The sequence below is a fragment of the Cibotium barometz genome, chromosome 24 (assembly GCF_041138505.1).
Source record: "Cibotium barometz isolate CiBa-2024 chromosome 24, ASM4113850v1, whole genome shotgun sequence".
NCBI lineage: Eukaryota > Viridiplantae > Streptophyta > Polypodiopsida > Cyatheales > Cibotiaceae > Cibotium > Cibotium barometz.
Window position 1 is genome coordinate 23336699 of NC_141069.1, and position 19948 is coordinate 23356646.

Consider the following 19948-nt stretch of genomic DNA (forward strand, 5'->3'; position numbering starts at 1 on the left):
TTTTGTATTCTATTGATACTTTTCATTTAAGAAATATAGATTGCATGGACCAAGACGGAATTTTTAAATCTAAGGTTGTAGTTGAAACATCAAAACATCTAAAGTTGTAGTTGAAACATCAAAAGTACTATGGTGTACTATGTAAAACATATTATTTCCTTCTCTGTTCATGGAATTTATTACTACAAAGACCACAAAGACTACATGTGACATTTTTGTATTCTTTTGATACTTTTCATTAAAAAAATATAGCTTGCATGCACCAAGATGGAATCTCTCAACATTAACTTCTATTTGAAAACAAATCCCAAGATTCAATGAATCGAATACTTGCAAACAATAGTACTATGCTGTCTTATCAAAAACATATTATTTCCTTTCAAGTTCCTCACAAAAGATATTAATCACACCCCAGATCTAAAGCACCCAACAAGAAATTGGAGTCATAAGTGTGCAAATAAACGCGATATGGACATTTGGGAGAAGCCCAAACGTGCATATCGCATTTATTTGCACATTAAAGTCTCTCTTGCAAAGACTACATGTCATCCGAACAAATGTCAAAACACTACTAGAGAGAGCGAAAGAGGGTGATAACTCTTTGAGAAAGAGGGTGATATTGCTTCTGATTGTACTTAAAGGTATGGGTGAAGGGGATAAGAGAGAGAGAGAGAGAGAGAGAGAGGGACGTGTGCAAAAGAATGCAAGGAGGAGTTTTGGGCGAGCTTCAAACCTCCTCCTCGCATTCTATTGCACAAGCCCCTCTCTCTCTCTCTCTTCCTCCCCTCTCTCTCTCTCTTTATCTCCTTCCCTCTCTCTCTCTCTCTCTCTCTCTCTCTCTCTCTCTCTCTCTCTCTGAGTCTCCTATTTTGGGAAGACACGGCTACAGAGAAAGAAAAAGAGAGGGGGGAGACATCTTTGAGAAGGTGGTGTCGGTGGGGGTGTGTGACTCGAGAGAGGGACAACGAGCTAGAGACCTACCTGGAAGGTACGTCTCCTTGGATGCCCTACTAGTCGGGAGCGAAGGGACTTGCATGATGCCGCGAAGGTCGAGGGAGGGGTGCTGGGAAGTTGGAAGAGAGGCTAGTCTGAAATGTAGCTTCAAATATCCATGGGCACTATTAATAGCTAGATATTTATAGTTATAAATGTTGCATACTAAAATGGGAAATTGCACAGGGAGGCTATAAAAAACCACTGCAAGATATTTCTTAAAAAAACAGCCATACTCACTTGTACAATGGCTTGTACTTTACATGAACCAACTCTATCTAAAGCCGTCCAGCCCCATCAGGCCACACATGGCCCCCATCTGGTGTCTAAACCAGGACCTACCGGATGACCTAACTACTCAGATGCCTTCTCCTCATATGGGGGGCTCACAAGTAGAGTTAGCTGGTTACCGCGTAGTTACATGAGAGTGAAGCATTGATATCTAACACATCATGTTGGGCATCACTATAATGAACAACACCAGTGTCGCTCTTTCTTGTTGTGCCATAGGACCTTGTACAACTGTTCGTACAATATCAACGATCCCCGATACTGTAAGATCTTGCAGTTCATCAAAGAAGAACAAGCATGGAATCTCCCAAGGCTCACCACCCTTTATGAATTTCTCTTTCTCAATTCCCCTCACAGTGACAAAGCTTCCCTCCTCGTCAGGTAAACCTATCTCATACGAGAAAGTGAAGTCTTGGTGTTTTCTTACAATCTGCATTGCACCTGACAATGCCTTTTCCTTTTCCTCCCTGTACAATGCATCAATGCATGCAGGCATCTTCGCTAATAGCTCCTTTGTCGGTGCTCCTTCCTTGTCCCAGCATCTAATCCACTTCTGCCCCCAAGTCCTGTCCACTATCTTCCCTAGTCCGTGTGCCTTTTTCTTATCCACCTGGAGTTGATAATTGTTTAGCTCTTTGTCTGAACGCCAGAGATACTTTAATGCCTTGTATGTAGCTGAAGATTTGATTTCTTCATTCACCACTTCCTCAACATGGCTGTGCTTGTTCTTCTTTCCAAAGAAGCAATCACCGTTCTCAATAGTTTATGGCAAATAATCTTGATTATTTTATCACTACAATATCTCATTGGCCTCCACCAAAAAATAGCCATGGTCCTCATAATTTTTTGTCTCTTTCCCACCTCATGTTCCGGTGACTCGAAAGACATCTTTCCATCCTCATATGCTTTGCATACATCCACAACACTTCGAAATGCTTCTTCATCACGAAAGGCAATCAATGTGAACTCTACGTATCTCCTAATTGCCGCCTTAAGATCCGGGGGGTTTGGCAAACGATCATTCACCACACCTTTCAGACACCTGTAAAAGCGAGTTTGCCTAGACAGAAACTCTGCAGTATTCCTTTTTCCCTTTGCTAGCTGTGGCTTCCCGCATCCATACCACACCTCCCTAGATTTGATAAAAACTTCAGACAAGCTTGACTTCTTCTTCTTTTCAAAGGGTTCATTGTTGAGTCTCACAGATTCCAAGATGTACTTTGATTTAATAAGGGACATGGACTCATTTTTAAAAAAAATCATTATTTGGATGTCAACATACAAATGGTCCACTTCCTTGTTATTGGGAAAATGTCAATCTGAAATCAAATCTAAAATATTGTCCTTTTGCATGGTTGTGTGAAGAGTTTCATGCTTGCATGTGCATGCATAGCAATATCTTGAGATATTAAAGAAATAGCCTTGGAAAAAACTCATGTTATTCTTGTTTAACATTTTTTATATATTTTCTTTTTTTCAGGCTTGCATTCCATTATATAAATTGAAAAGGTATTGACTTTAGCATGTTACTTTTGTGTTCGATGTGAGTACAAAAAGTGAAAAACAAAAACAAAACAAGTTTAAAAACATTGCCTCAGAACACTAAAACCTGTTTGCGAGTAATCCCTTATCCTTGAACCCAAGCAAGTGTTGTTTTGAACTTTTGTTGAATAGGTCTACAAGACTAGAGATTAGCTGATGGGGGCAAAAGAAGCCTTGTCATTGTCCCAAATTGTTGGACCACACTAAAAGGATTGATTAGATTACAGTTAGACAATGAGAGGGGAAATTTCCAACACCAGTTGGAAAACAATTGAAACCCAAAAAGCCTATAGTGCATATACACAATATAGGTATTTGGAAAAACCCTCTACCAAGGTTTGTGTGGATGCCACGCCTTTGGATATATTCACCATAGCCACAAGACCCTTGACTTGCTCAATCACATGCACCTAATCAAGATCCTCCTAAACCCCCTAGGCCTCCCAGGTTGTTGAACGTTGTGGGTCATAAGCCATCACCAAGGTCAGATGAGGAAGAGCCCATGTGCGGCACCCTTACATGAGCTAGAAGAATCAATAAATTGCATACATCTAGTGGCTACCATGGACACACCATCCGCTAAAGGAACACAAATTGTGGAGTTGAATATTGAAAAATCTTGCTCCATTGCTTGTTTTGACATAGTAAGGGTTATAATGCCCAAAAAATGATAAGTGATTTGACTCCAATAGTAGACATGGCTATTAAATGAAGAAAGAGATGATTAATTGTTTCTTCGAAAATACTATTATGTGGGTATTTAAAGTGCAAGCACGAGAATTGATTTGTATGGAGTGAGTCACAACCTCCTCTTGTTGACATATCAAACTCACCTTGTGTTCACTTTGATGTAATACTTGGGTGACCGTTTTGCACTTATGTCACCGGCCATGGTTGGTAGCTAGTATAAATTGTATGCGGCTAGTCAATAACAACTTCTTGACAGCTATCTAGTTTACTAAAGGTATGTCATAGTTAGTTGCTAGCTCATATATTGTTTGGGTTCACACTATGGACCATGTATTCTAGGTTTAGTGGAACACTTGTAGACAACTTGTCCACCCTCTTTTGTATATAGAATTGTTGTACTTTTGTAAGTAAGAAGAACATACACTTTATCCTTCCACTTTTTGTGTCTTCCCTCTTTGTGTTGTGTGTGAAGAATAAAGCTACAAGAAATTCTCCTCCCCTACTCTCTTGCAGTCTTTACATGCTACATATTGAATTCAAAAACCCCTTTGATAATTACAAGTACAAGTATAGTGAAACTTGTACTTGTGTCGCTGCTTCCCACAATAATAGCATTCTGTGCTGCTATTTACTTGATGGTTCCTTTGCCATGAACCACGGCCTCTTTGACTCCCCGTGCCTCTAGAACTACCACGTCCTCCTCCATAGGACTGGTTTTCTTATTGTTGCTGTTGGTTCTTATTTCCTGTGCAGCCACCAAAAGGGCCTCTTCCTCTACCCCTGCCTCTACCTGTATTCGAGTAGAAGGCAGACTCTTGAGAAGTTGATGTGGATGAACCACTATTCCTTTGCTCTTCACTCAACAAGAGAGCAATATGTTCCTGAAAATCAAGAAATGTTTCACGGACTCCAATGGATGTCCGAAACTATGCATAGTCCTTGCCAAGACCATTCAAGGTCACAGACACTAAGTCCTCATCATCAACAGGTGCTCCAATTGAGCCAAGAGAATTTGCAAGGCCTTTCACCTTCAAGGAATACTCATTTATACTCAAATTTTTCCTCTGCACATTGTGCAACTCTTGCTTAAGCTGCATCTTTCGTGCATTGGTATTTGTGCTATATAGCTTCACCAATGTATCCCATGCCTCCTTAGGCATCTCTACATCCTGTATATGCACAATCATGAAATCTGAAATACTTACACACAACCAATACAAGCATTTCATGGCTTTTTCATGCCATTCTTTAAAGGCCTTTAATTTAGCAGGAGTGGGAGTAGCACCCAAGACTGACTCTGCAGTTTCACCAAACTGATGTACTCCCAGACTCCCTTTCCCATAAGGAAATTTGTCATCCTGAACTTCCATGCTTGGAAGTTCTTGTCAAGCTTCTCACTGACAATGGTAGACAGATTCTAAGACATTTTGCAAATCACGAACTACAACAGCAACCTGTAAACACAGCAAATGCCTCACAAGGGCAAACAGCAACACTTCTGCAAACAACCTCACAAGGGCAGTGGCAAGCAACCACGAGTCACTTCAAGTGACAAATATGCATAAACACAGCAACCCAAAATGGCCTGCGTTTCTCAGAATCTCTACACCGGTGTCACATAGCAACCTCTCTGTCACAAATCGCACACAAGCGAAAATACGGCATACACAATCAAAAACAGTCACTTCTCTTGAGTGGCTGCGAAAACTTTGCGATGCCAAAACGGACCCGAACCGCGATTTTGACGCGTCACAAAACTGCTTAGTTGTTTGTTTTTCTGGGGGTAATGCGCCCGAGCTTCACAATAGGGAGCGTCGAAATCAGTGACAGTGCACCTTGCACTCACGGCTGTGTGCCTGCAGAGATATGCTCCCCAGCGTCCAAAATGAAAGGAGGCGCAAATCCTCTTACCAGGGTATTGCAATCTCTACTTGCTGCTTGAGCTCTTCACCATGAACCAAGCTCTAATACCATGTAGAGATTGCAGGAGAGAGGGAGGAGACTCGATTGCAGCTTCTTCACAACATACACAAGAGAGGAGACACAAGATCTGGAGGCTGAAGCTTATCTTCACTTAGTTAAAAATAGCACACACAACACCAATACAATAGGAGAGGGGTATACCCTATATGTCAAACCCTAGAATACGTGGTTCATATGTGAACCCAAGCCAACACATACGTGGCAATCTAGCTACACCACGACTACAACCAACATAGGCAGTGACATAAATGATAGTCACCCAGGAGATACATCGAGGCTAGAGCTTGATATCTCAACAATTCCCCCATGTGTCCTTAAGCGAAACATTTGTCTTCTCCTTTTCTTGTGTGCATTTCAGTATGTAGAAATCTACAAGTTCGTCATTGACATGAGGGGCTATAACTGCAAAATTATTACCAATAGAAAGTGCATCACTCAAGGCATTATGGTCTCCTTCAAATGCTGCATCATCAAATTCATCCTCATCTTCAATGATATTCTCCAAGGTTTGTAAGGTGACGTACTCCCAAGAGGAGACATGTGTTTTATTGGAACAACGCCTCCATTTTCCTTGCATACAGGTTGTACAAAAACACTAAAACTGCCTGCACCTTAAAGATGTTTCGTTCATTAGAGAATAGCCAAACACACAATGCAACCCACGTGCATTAGGCATAGCTTTACAATCCCAATGCCTGCTTCTGTCCACATCACCTTCCTTGATCTCCCAAAACACGCGAGTAACTGAGCGACCCTGCGAGGGGTATGTAGCATCAGCCCCTTCAAACAAGGTTTCTCTCGAAAATGTCACTACATCCTTTGCGCATTGGAGCTTTGCGCAATTTGGCTTCAGCTGCTCATGAGTGAGGTGCCTTTCAAGAACTGCCCCTGCACCATCATGTTCACCTTTTCCGTGTATGGAACCAAAAAGTTGTGCGTCATTTTTATGCCTGTCATTGTGCCATATCAGGCAACAAAGTAAAAAGGTCTCTTTGCTTTGAATTGTGAGGCTGCTCCATTCGACCACACCCAGTGTTCAGTGACTTGAGTGCCCTAAGCTTTCAACCATCCATAATGGAGCATAAAACAATGCTGAACAAAAAGGGTGTCATGCATTTTATCATCAGATATATAAAAGCGATAGCACTTCTGAACGACGCGCCTGCAATACACACATACGTAATATGGACAAAGATTGTAACCTAGCTGGAGTGCCAATGCATGGATTGCACCTCATTTTGTTCTTTAAGAGTGTAGTTTTCTGCAAAATCCACAATAGAAACCATGACATCTTCGAGAAAGCGAAGAAGACACTCCTTAAATTGCTCTGCCTGCCATCTATATACAAAATTATGCCTTGTAAACTTACTCAAGTGATCCTTGAATATTTCTAGGATCTCCCTGCATTGCATGTCCATGAATGATAGAACTTTTCTTTTTTTCTTTTTCCCCACATCTGTTGTTCCAACTTCAACATCTTCAAATATCTTTACTATAATTCTGCGTGCAGTAAATAGTTCCTCCCTTGGGCAGCATGGCATCTTTCTTGGTCCACACAGGCAACATTGTCCCATCAAACACTTGAGTGCATGGTAGGTAGCAAGTTAGGCCTTGGGCATAGGCTAAATTCTGAAAGCAAAGTTATGCTTGGGAAAGTTTTCACACATGCAGTGCATGTATCATTAGAACCACAAACTTCACATCCACGAGTGCACTCTGCTCCATGCAAACCAAAAGACATCTATCTTAACCGATTTACAGCATCCTTAAAGTAAGACATCTGCACATGTGTGATGCAACAACAAGTGTAACGTTCCTCAAGTTTGCACACAAACAAAGGCCTCAACCTCTCAAAGGCCCTGTGGTGGATTTGCACTTGGGAGTGGCTCTATTTGAAGACAAGAAAGAACTCCACCTACAATGAACACATCAATTGCTTGGTAAGAAGTAAACATATTACAGTTCATTCTGCACATCTAGTAGCTAGCAGGTAATACAGTGGTAGCTACCACCCATTATAAATTGGTGGCAGGTTAACTTATAAAATGGTAGCTGCCACTCCGCCTATCCCATCCACAAGCACACTGGTAGTCACTTCTTTTGAGTTCATTACCTGGTAGCTACTTATTTTCAGTTCATTAGCTGGTAGCTACCAAACAACCTCAACCAGTCAATTATCTAGTAACCCCAAACCAATAAATATCCTGTAGCTCCCAGTTATTAGATTGTAGTAGACTAGAAGGTACAATGTCCTTGTAGCTACCGCGGTTCACTGCTGTGGCTAAACAAAAAATTAACTCGTACCTACCACTTGTGACGAATTCCTTTCCGTTATGGATGCTACTTTCGTGGCAGCAATTGGTAGCTTGCACGAAATCATTCGGTAGCTATCCCTGCGCTAATGCTAGCAATTGTCACGTAATGTCACCTTAGGTTCAACTAAGTGGTAGCTCTCCCAATTGCTACCACAACCATAGCACTCATATTTCTCAAAATTGGTAGCTAATAGTCGATTTGGTAGGCAACACGCAATGAGCTAGTACCTCTGCGCTAATGCCAGCAATCATGAAAGAAAGAAAGGAATTTGTCAAAAGTGCTGGCTGCATATCCATTAACTGGTAGTAGCAACCACAAACATAGCACTCATATTTCTGAAAATTGGTAGCTAACAGTCGATTTGGTAGGCAACACACAATGAGCTAGTACCTGTGCACTAATGCCAGCAATCATGAAAGAAAGAAAGGAATTTGTCAAAAGTGTTGGCTGCATATCCATTAACTGGTAGCTACCCGATTTTCACCCTGGCAGCATTTGCTAGCTAGTGCAGACTATGGTTTAACTAAGTAGTAGCTCCCAATGGCCCAATTGGTACCAAAACCAGAGAACTCGTATTTTTCAATATTGGTAGCTCCTAGTAGTCAAATTTTGGGTGGGCCTCATGTAATGAGGCAGTATGTATGTGTTAATGCCAGCTATTGGTAGCCAATAGAAGCAATCGGTAGTAGCTAATGGCAGCAAATACTACAAATTTAGGTAAGGGTAGCTACCAAGAGCCACCCTAAAACTAGAACATTCATCATAGAAATAAAGGAATTGATGACATGTGATGGCTGCACGTCCAAACTGGTAGCTACTAGTTTATCACCTGTAAGCTGCCACACAAGCACATGAAAATGTACCGCAAAGGAAGTCCTCGTAGACACTTCTAAGTGAGTAGAAGGAGTAATATCTAGTACCAACCTATGGGTACTAGTACTAATCGGTCTCATAATGGCTACAAACACATGTTGGCTGTTGGTTGCAATCAGCCCAAAAGAAAAAAACACGAAGCCAAGAGTTCATCTGATAGAAAGGCAAGCGTGAAATCAATTCCAAGTGCATTTAAAAAAGGACAGACCTAAGGCTGCTCAAGAAAATGCATTGGGTGTTTTGTTTAAGAATTTCTCTCAAGGCACTTTCGGCAGACATCCTTTTTATTGGGTGAAACACGCGTATTATTTGACCAAAAAGATATCACTACCTCCTCCTCCTCTTCTGTAATGACACCGATTGTGCGTGGTTGTCGTTCACACAAATGTAGTGGTAGCATCTCCCGAAGCAATCAAGATCTAGCTGCATAGAAGTTCCTACGATGCACCCCTAGAAGCCTTGATGCAGTAGCAATATTTGGTTTCCTGTGATGGGCATTAGTATTCATGACCATCATCATACTTGCCCTCTTTAGGAACAACTCTTTAGAGCTTTTGGGATTCTTCATGTATGTAAGGGTGTTCCGGAGCCCGCTTATTAACGAGCTCTGTTCATGACCTTCAATTGCCTATGGACGAGAAGCCTGCAACTCTCACAATATCGGGTGCCCAAGAACATCTTTCAAAATTTCAACTTTTGCCTCCTTGTACAGGCCTGTTGTATGATCCTTGAAACACTTAACAACAGCTGCTGAAATCCTCTGTTTTTTTGCAACACTGAAGCCATTAGTTTTTGCTGCATTCCTTTGCTTAACCTTAAGCCGGTATTCACGCTTTCTCTTTGCCTCATACTCCTTGATAATACTTTGCTTGCAAGAACAAGTAGGTGAGCGACCGGATGGACATACAGAGCATACGTTTCTTTCGATTGGAGAGAGAACCGACAAGTATGCAGGCTGCTTAGACAACCCAAAGAGATACTTGTTAACGAAGAGGCTCAGGAAAAGCAATAAGAAGAAGGTAGCTGGGAAGAGGTATTACAGTACCTGCTCCATGCCGATTGCACAAAACCGGAAACCTCCACTCGGATAAGCCCTTTCTATGCCCTATCTGGTGGACATTGTAGGAGCCCCAATAGCTCCTACTGGAAATACACGACTCGTAATCTGTTCTAGCATTGCATTCGGAATACATAATCTGACGAGGACACAGAAATAGAGAATAGATCATAAATGAAGATTTCACACCCATGTCAATGTATTCCTGAGATATATAACAAGATACAACCATCAATGCTTCAGCATGACGAATCGCTTTAACTTCCCATCGCACATTCCCATGACTCTTGATTGCTCACTTACCAAGAAGTAACTCTAGACATTAGTCTCACTCGTTAAGGCCCTTAACACATGGCACTCACGGTGGACTGTGCGAATCCACAGTGCACAGAAGACCTCCTGAATACAAATGTTTGAAAACAATGGAAAAAAAAAATTCCACAAACACGAGTCCACATGCGGTGGTGTAACTCTAGCAATTCCCTTCAGCATGCACTGTATCTTCACGCCCGCAACAAGAAGGTAGCGTTCATCACGTTCCTCCGAACTCACCAGCCTAGTGGTCTGTCTTGCGGTCTGGGTTGCTCGGGTGGTATGGGAGCACCCTGCGGTTGCTAGGGCCTGCTTCGTCCGGTCTACAGCTGCTGGGGCCTGCTTCGTCCATCCTGTTGATCCTCCGCAACAACCCTTGAGTCTGATGTCGCAACAATGTAACTTATGCTATCGCCCGCCTTTGAGCCTCAGCTTCTTCAATCAGCCTCCGCCACTCAAGATTGCGCCGTCCTTCCCACAAATCATCAAAAACTCCTTGCCTTTGCACCATATCCATCATCCCTTGCAATGGATGCGGATTCGTTGGATCCACTGGTTCCGGATCAGGCCAAGGTTCTCTAGGTTGCCACTCCCCAATCACATCAGTCGGTCCTAGGCGAAATAGAATCCTCTCCCTCTCCATCGGATCTCGCTGTATCATGGCCGAAAACAAAGGAGGTATAGACTGCAGAGGTGGGAAAGGGGTATGGTAAATGAAATTTTGCAATAAAAAATTATCTGCGGCCTCCCAATATGGCGGAGCAGGGGGAAGCATAACTGCAAAAGAATGAGCACAGAGCTCAAGCCAGACACAAAGATGATAGTTGTCGGCTTGCAACTTGCTCACCCTTTGTTGAACTTTGAGCCACTGCCGTCGAACATTGCTAGGAAACCCTTCTGCTGCATCCACTCTTGCCACCGTACTCATGTCCAACGTTCCCTGCACTCCTTTTCCTTTGTCCGCATGATTTGGTTGTGATGCAGTGGGAGTGGTCATTCTTGCTGGTTGCGATCTCCCCAATCCCCTACTGGCAACCATCCCATCACCCCTTCTTGCATCAAGATGCTCCCGATTGCTTTATCGGAGGCATCCACAAACATGTGGAAAGTTTTCTCCCAATCGGGTGGTATCAACATAGGTGCCTTCGAAAGTTGCAGCTTTAGTTGATGATATGCCTAATCACACGCTGCCGACCATACAAATGTTTTGGGATCCACATGGGCCATTACATTCAAGGGAATTGCCATGTGCACTAGGAACCTTAGGTGCCGTCCGTGCCATTGGATCTGCCCCAAGAATCGCAAACATTCCTTTGGAGTTGGTGGTGCAGGTGCTAACATTATTGCAGCCACCTTATTTGGATCCACCGCAATTCCTTCTGATGAAATCACGTGGTCAAGCAACCGTCCACTTTGTACCATGAATGCACATTTTAGCAGATTCAAACTGAATGCTGCCTCCCTACAATGCAACAAACACATCTGCAGATGCATCAAGTGATTGCACGATGCCCCAAAAACGCTAAGGTTTTCTAGAAAAATCCGCATAAACTCAGTTAAGTATGACCCGAAAATCTCCTGCATTGCCCATTGGAATGTGGACAATGCATTCCGCAGTCCAAACCACATGACCGTGCATACATACACTCCCCATGCAATGACAAACGCTATCTTTGGTTGATCCTCTGGTGCCATCCGAATTTGATTGTAGCCACTAAACCCATCCAAAAACGAATAGACCTCATGTCCGGCTACCTCATCAAAAATTGAATCCATGTATGGCAATGGGAATGGATCCGGCATCATAGCCGCATTTAGTTTTCAGTAATCCACACAGATGCAAAGCTTCTTGTTTTTCTTGGGCACAATCATAATTGGGGATACCCACTTCGGGTTTTCAATAGGCACGATGAACCCTATGCGGATTAAGTGCTCCAACTCTGTTTTGACCTGCTTAGCTATATGCGGGTTCATTCTGTACTTGTGCATCTTCGTAGGTACCGCATCGCTTTTGGTGTGATATATAGCATTAATTGCCACATTATGCCGGTTGGTTTGGGAGCTTATCCGCTGATTTTGGGCAGACCACGGCTCAGATAGGTGGGTGCCATCTAAAACTAGAAGAAAGGTATGATAACGGTGCATAATAAGAGGGGGAAAGCTAGGAAGTCTTTAATATGAGCAGCAAGCTGGAAATGGAGAGTGAGTCTGAAGAAACAAGTGTCGATGAGTATACAGATAGTGAGACTGAAGAAGAAAGATCTACATTCGAAGATGAAGGTCAGTTGTTATTTTTGAGAGAGGATGATGAATATGTGATGCAAGCTGAGGAGATACAGGAGGTGAAAGAGGAGAGTAGACTTAAGGATATGGATAGTTTGATGCAGCCTCCACCTCCCAGAGCAAAGAAAGAAAAGTTAATGCAGCCTATGTTGAATCCAAGTTTGCAGCCGTTGGAAAATGAGGAATATATGAAGGTAATACATAAATTTCCAGATTTGTTCAATACTTCATATGAAGAGATCCGAGGATTCAAATGCAAGCCAATGCCCATAGTATTGAAGGAGGGTGTGAAGCCAGTGTTCCAGAAGTTGAGGAGGATAAATAGAGAGTTATTGCCTGTGTTGAAGCAGGAGTTAAATAAGTTGCTTAAGGCAGGGCTTATTTATCCGGTGGAGCATTTCGATTGGGCAAATCTGGTGGTCATTACTCCAAAGCATACATGTGGATGGAGAGTGTGCATTGATTATAAGCCTCTAAATGCTGCAACTAAGAGTAATCATTATCCGTTGCCGTTCATTGATGATATTCTGGACAGGGTGGCGGGATATGAGAGATATAGTGTATGTGATGGCTTCTCTGGATATTTTCAGATTTCAATTGTTGGAAAAGATCAGGCCAAAACTACCAGCATCACACCATGGGGTTACTTCTGTTACCAAGTAGTGCCATTTGGTTTGAAGAATGCGCCCTCATGGTATCAAGAAAACACTGATAGAGTGCTTGCTCCTCTTACTAATAATTTTGTGAGAGATTTTTTGGATGATATCTGTGTGTATAGTTCCTAGAAAGAGCATGGAGATAAGCTGGAGCAAGTACTTCAAAAAATGGATGATGCGGGAGGTAATCCTAAAAAGTGTCATTTAGGATGTTCAAAAGTGAAGCTGTTGGGCCATATGATATCCCAAAATGGGATTGAGCCAGACCTAGAGAAGGTGAAGGCTCTTATTTTGTTACCTGCACCGTTGACATCCAAGCAACTGCAGACTTTCGTCCAAAAGGTGAAGTATATGGCTAGGTTTATTCATTTGGTATCTCAGTTGGTTTACCCCCCTCAGCAAGCCATGAAGAAAGAGCCATTACAATGGGATGAGGAGTGTGAGGAGGTTTTTGAGAAGGTGAAGGAAGTGTTGGGAGGAATTTCTAGTGTGAAAGCTCTAGATTTCTCTCAGGTATTTTATGTGAATCCTTCTTTTGGTCCAGATGTGGTAGGAACAATCCTGATGTAGAGAGGAGAAGAATCCAGATATATGAGGCTTGTGTATTATGAAAGTAGAGTGAGGATTGAAGTAGAAAGAAAGTTCACGGAGGCCGAATTGGTTTTGTCGAGCCTGGTGTATGCCTACAGGAAGTTCAGGTCGTATCTCCTGACGAAACCGTTTGTGGTTTTGACAAACTATACTCTTCTCCCTCAGTTGGTGAATGGCACAACGCTCTCCAAATGTATGATGAGATGGTTGGTGGAGCTTCAAGAGTATGATTTCTCCTTTTTTATTAAGGATACATGCAGGGCGACTCTAGCAGATCTTCTGACATATAGGGAAGGTTCAATTTTAGTGAAAGAAGTAGATCAGAAGATTGAGAAAGAAGAACATGTTGTTATTCCCAGAGGTCATGTCTTGTTCTTTGATGGCTCGTACAAGAGAAGTTTACATCACGCTATCGGAGGATATTTGATCCAGGATTCGGAAGGTGAGCTGATTTTGAACAATGGAGTGCGTTTGGAGGCCGGAAGCAATAATGAGGCCAAGTACGCAGCGTTGTTTAAGGGGCTGTAGGCTGCCCTAAAATAGAAATTTCAGAAACTAATTATCAAGGGAGATTCTCTGTTAGTCGTAAGGTAGGTCTTGGGTAGTTGGTGGGCGAAGAATCCAAGATTGAAGGGATGTTTATTTGATGTTAGGAGGCTGCTGCATCAATTTACAGCATGGAATATTCAGCATGTGCGGCGGGAAGACAATCATGTTGCACATGAGTTAGCCTAGGAAGTGATTGGCCAGGATCCAGTGATTGCAGGGATTCAAGAACCGCTATACAGGGGAAGAGAATACATGTCTCAAGTAGTGGATTATTTGCTTTCTTGTCATTTGCCCGAGGAGCTTAAGAAAGGTCAGAAGTATCACTTCATCAGGAAGAGTAAGCAATATGTTATGATCGGAGATGAGCTTTATATGCAAGGAGGTGATCAAGTGTTGAGAAGAGTTCTCTGGAAGGAAGAGATATATCATATACTGTCTTCAAATCATGAGGGAGCTTGTGGAGGTCATTATGCATTCAAGATTACTTTGTAGAAGATACTTTTGGAGGGTTATGTGTGGCCTTCAATACAGAGAGAAGTACAACACTGGTGCAGATCTTGCCATGAATGCCAGAGAATGGGAAGGAGGATTCTGAAGATGGAGCCAAGAAATATAATGCTCGTTTATGATATTTTTGAAAGATGGGGCATAGATGCGATTGGACCGTTTCCCAGAACAGCCAGAGGGAAGTGTACCATGCTTACTGCAGTGGATTATCTGTCAAAATGGGCTGAAGTGAAGGCAGTAAAGAGAGTGGATAGTAAAGAGGTTGCTGATTTTGTGTATGAGCATATATGCTGTAGGTTTGGTATTCCTCTAGAGTTGTTGTCAGACAATGGTCCTGGATTTTGAGGAGAAGTGATTGATCATTTCTACATGAGGTTGAATATCAATCATAAATATGTAACTCCATAAAATTAGCTACAGAAATGCTACCCTAGAATAATTGTATATCTCTACTCATAGCTTGGGTAAGATCCTAGTAATTTCAAGTTTCCCTTCTCCTTATCATGTAATCTCAAGTCCTCCCTTCTCCTTATCAAGTAAAAATACCATGCCAACCCAAGGAGGTTTGCTTGGACCCATTCTTCCCTTGGCCTTCCCTGCAAGAGTCCCCAAGAAATCATGGTAATCACTAGAAAGATAAAGAAGACTCACTCAAAATGGCCTATCCCCACTTCAATAGCTAAGGTGCAACCTCTTCAAATTCCCCAAAAGTAGCCTCATCTACTGAACTTGAAAAAGGACAATGGCGGACTACGAAAGAAGCTAATGCTCCATCATTAGGAAAAGCTCGTGATAACCCCAAGAAGGAATCTTTACAAATTAATGAACCTCCTTTATACAAATTTGTTTCAAGGACTTAAAAAGTATGGACAAAGATGAGAAAATCCCCTTGGGATTTTAACATCATAATGATAAATAGACACATCTTTTCTCTTTAGAAAATTGAAGGGTTTAGGGCTACCATCAACAATTGAAAGATAGGCTAGCATGCAATTGATATTTAAAAGTTTAATAACCCTTGATGTGGCCACCTTACCAAAGGTGCTCTTAGCACATTTGATAGCCTCTTTCTTATGTGAACTTCTTTATATAATGAAATTGTTGATGAAATCTCAATTGTCCACAATCAGTGGCTAGGGTTCTATATGGTCATACATTGTCTCTTTTTATCTATGTGAGATGTCCATTTATGCCCCTAATAGTACTTTTGATTATCTCAATATGTGGAAATAAATGACATCTTTTGTTGAATCGTCCATTGACAGAATTATCTTTTGTGGTGAATTCAACATGGTTCTCAACACTGATGATAGAATAGGTGTAAGACAACCAAAATCACCTCTTTTTTCACTTCCTTTTGTCATCAATATAATATTACCAACCACTTGTATTAATAGGAAATTTGACATAGTGGTTGTAGCACGTCATTTTTTATCACTTCTATGTCTTTAATTACACCTAACTTGACCCAAAACCCAAATGGTACTAGGAGTTGCCACATTTAACCATCATCTCATTACCTACATGCTCAATGCCTTGGCTAAGCTTCACTTAAATCGTCATTTTTTAGTAAGCTTACATTATGCACTAATAAGCAAGTTATGCATCTAGTAAAAGAGACTAGGGAGGTTATCTCCCAACCTTCAAAAGACAAAGTTTGGAGTTTCGGTTGAGATAAAATTCAATGTGTAGGAGAGAGAAACAAGAGAGAGAAAATAAAAAGGTAATCTGTGACATGGCTGGTGGGCTATGAGTGACTGGATAATCTGTGACATGGCTGGTGGGCTATGATTGGAAACTGTGTGTCAGTAGGAGCTTCAATTAGAGTGGAGCTTCAATTAGAGTGGGTGGTAGCCATACAGACCACCATGTGTCTGTTTTGCATACTTGGAGGCCATGCAGAGAGACAAATGTCAGGATGGAAGGCTTAGGAAGCCTCCAGAGGTAGGCACCCATATTCTGGAGCCTGGGGAGCTCATTTGCAACAACGGGTCATGGTAGAAGGAGAGCTTGGAGGAGCTAGTGGATGCAAAGGTGACTACCTAGGATGCTTGATGTGGAGCTTGGAGAGCAGAATTCGAGCCAGAGTTGCTGAATTTGCCAAGAGAAGGCTGAGGACAGTAGTAAGAACAGAGCAGGAGAAGCATTTCCATCGTGAAGGATTGTTGTTTTATGGAGTTTTCCAGTGTCAGGGAGCAGTAGGAGATTGGGCGACCACTTTTTTGACTGTTTCTTGGGCCAGGACTGAAGGAAAAGGTAGGCGGTCTTTTTTTTTTGAAGACTTATGCTACCAGACAATGCTAGAAAGAGAGGCGACCAAGTTTTTGTGAAATTTTTGGGCAAGGGAAGTGGCCAGGAGCAGGGCGGCTTACTTTTGTGCTGAATCTTGGGCTGGTTTTGTGCTTGGAGGCTGTCTTTTGTTAATATTCGAAGGATGATGCTGTATTTCTGATTTGGGAGACCTGTGGAGGAGTTTTCTGTGAATATACTTGCTGAAAATAGTAAAATTCAGGACTATTTTGGGTATTTGGAAGTGCTACTGTCCTGGAGAGGTGTTTTTTATTATTTCAAGTCCAAAACAAGAGGAAAAAAGGCTGATTTTGATCTGAACTAGTGGCTGTAATTAAAAAACAGCAGACAAAAGTGGGCAGAAGAGGTTTTGTGGACTGATTTTGAGCTAAATTGTCTGGCCCAGTTGTGACTGAGAAGATAGAAGGGGCATGCTCAATTTATCTGAAGACTTTAATGCTATGAATGCTCAATATCTGAGGAATGAACTTGATCTTTGAATTGCGACCGTAGGTTCAATCCATCGACCTTGGTGAGATCAATCGGGCGATAGTCTATTTAGAGACCCATCGTCATATATGGTCTTTGATTATGCACATCAAAGATGAAGACTGGGAGGACTTTGTAATGTTTACTCCACGCATGATCAGTTCTGGAATGTTTGCCTTCGAAGCAGTGCCTGACGAAGTCTTTGAATCATCTTTTCACTAGTTGTCTGGGTTGTTTTGAGGCATTTTTGAGGTTTTTATTGGCGCTGTTGTGTTGTTGTGATTTGCTGTCCGAAAAATCAGTTTTTGTATATTTGAGAAGAAAACCTTCGAGGTTGTCCACCTCCAACATGTATTTATGTCTTGAGTTTGATCCAGACATAGAACAACTTATACTGGAGGATGAGTCTATGTTTGAGGTTGTGCTTTCACAGAGTGTTGCTGGGTATTGATCTGTCATATTGTACAAAAATGATAGTGAATGGGTAGACTGTGAGTGGGTTTTGGATGATGACAGTCTAAAGATGTTATGGATGCCTAGTTGTGTAAAGACGAAGACTTGAATTGAAATAAAGTTTTGTACATACTCATGGGTGTGGTGTTCTTGGGTGTGTTGTATCCGTGTGTGCAAGTGTGACGCTCTATAAAGGCATATATAGCTATACCACTTCTGTGTCATCAACGGATGGATGAAATCATGGTTCTTAGCTACTAAGAGAGATCAATGTCCTACAAAAGTAATTCAAGAAAATTAAATAGGACACTTGGTGCAACTAAGACTCTAGAAATTCACCTTCATGATACCAGACTTGCCCTTTCTACCCACCTGTTAAATGTGATCCTTCTTCTCAAGGAGGAATCCTCTATCTTGCTTCATCTTAGAATGAAAGAGAAATAAGTCATAATTGCAAATTTTGGCTTCCCCATTAGTGACTAGAACTCATCCTTTTATTTAGAAATCACCCCATGTAAATAGAGCCTAAAAGTAATAAATTGGAATCATTGATGGCCACACTCTTATTATCACTCCCACCATGTTGCAAATTTTCTTTAATCAGCTTGAGACCCTCAACATGATTTGCCCCCCTCTCAAGAGGCTCATAGTAGTTTACAAGAGGTGAAATTTTTAAGCTTAGCATTTATAACATACATTGTGAGAAATCTTCTAGCATTGATGGCAAACCTATATCCAAAAAACAACATGCATCATGAGAAATCTTCTACCATTGATGGGCTTACTATAGAATTCTTAATCATAGTGGGGGACTTCCTTGTTCCTATCCTCAAGGAAGCCAATGAAGAGGCACAACTACATGGTCAATGACCTCAACAACATTCTTATTGTTGTCACTTCCAAGAAGAGAGACCCAATCAACATTAACAAGTGAACCATTACTCTCTTTAGCATTTATTGTGATATTATTTCTTAAAGTTTGGCATGAAAGCACATTCCTAGAAGAAAGAAAAATCATAGATAATTTCTTCATCATCCATGACGTCATTCGGAGCCTTAAATACATGCAAAATCTAAAGTCCTTCACAAAATCCACTTGGTAAAAGCCTACAATTACCTTTAGTGGAGTTCTCTCTTTCCCTTACTTGTAATGTACGATGTCCTAATGCAGTGGGTGCAAGCTATTGAGAGTGGCAGTCCCTGTGTTGCAGCACCACAAAACCTTCTAGATAATGCTATAGCTAGTATTGGAGTAACTCCAGGCATGGGGGCAAGCCCATCTAGTCCTTGTTAAGAGTGGTGGTCCTTCCTTATCAAAATTGGTATAAGTCTAGACAAGCATGGTTACACCAAGCCAACCCGTGCCCAACCAAACAAACCCAAGCATGGAGTAACTCCAGGCATGGGGGCAAGCCCATCTAGTCCTTGTTAAGAGTGGTAGTCCTTCCTTATCAAAATTGGTATCAGTCTAGACAAGCATGGTTACACCAAGCCAACCCGTGCCCAACCAAACAAACCCAAGCATGGTTAAGCCAATTCTGGCCCAACCAAGCCAAGCCAAGTCGAGTGTGGAAGGGGACCATCAAGAAGAAGATCATCAAATCTACAACATCACATTTTGGAAGCTTGAAATTGTGTATCACTCATACTCTCTTCATTGATGAGATAATAAATTTTACTATGCTAACTATCCCATAGAGCTCATTCCATGATCTCTACTACCAAAACTTGTGCTACTCTTGGGAATCTCGTTGAACTTGACAAGTTTATTTGCGTCCCTGCAAGTTAGAGCACCATGCCCTCTTTCCAACCATTTAGGTGGAAATTAACTCAATCTTTTTCACCTTGGGGTGCCCATGGCAAACCATAATACTCAATCCAAGGAATGGCTAGATCTTCTTGACAAATCAAGAAGCACATTCTCTTTTAGAAGTACATTTGGCTTAGCATTGCCAACACTACCTACACATAGGATTTGTTGTTTGACTATGTCGAAGGGCACTCTTGAAAAATTTGGTCTTCTTCGTAATATTTTATAAGATCATGTCACATTGAGTGAATAGATAAGGTATGC

General features: G+C 41.8%; 2 protein-coding genes across 2 annotated transcripts; one reads left to right on the plus strand and one right to left on the minus strand.

Annotated features, from left to right (window-relative positions):
• Positions 1–9274: 9274 nt before the first annotated feature.
• On the minus strand, positions 9275–9756 carry LOC147625043 (uncharacterized). Its single transcript, XM_086818929.1, has 2 exons — positions 9734–9756; positions 9275–9643 (listed from the first exon to the last, which is right to left on the minus strand). Exons 1-2 carry the CDS (start codon positions 9740–9742, stop codon positions 9341–9343), a joined length of 312 nt encoding a protein of 103 aa, XP_086675055.1. The 5' UTR covers positions 9743–9756; the 3' UTR covers positions 9275–9340.
• Positions 9757–16567: 6811 nt separating this feature from the next.
• Positions 16568–18010, plus strand: LOC147625044 (uncharacterized). The gene is made up of 2 exons (XM_086818930.1): positions 16568–16899; positions 17339–18010. The coding sequence occupies exons 1-2, from the start codon at positions 16638–16640 to the stop codon at positions 17395–17397; spliced, it is 321 nt and encodes a 106-aa protein (XP_086675056.1). The 5' UTR covers positions 16568–16637; the 3' UTR covers positions 17398–18010.
• Positions 18011–19948: the final 1938 nt, after the last annotated feature.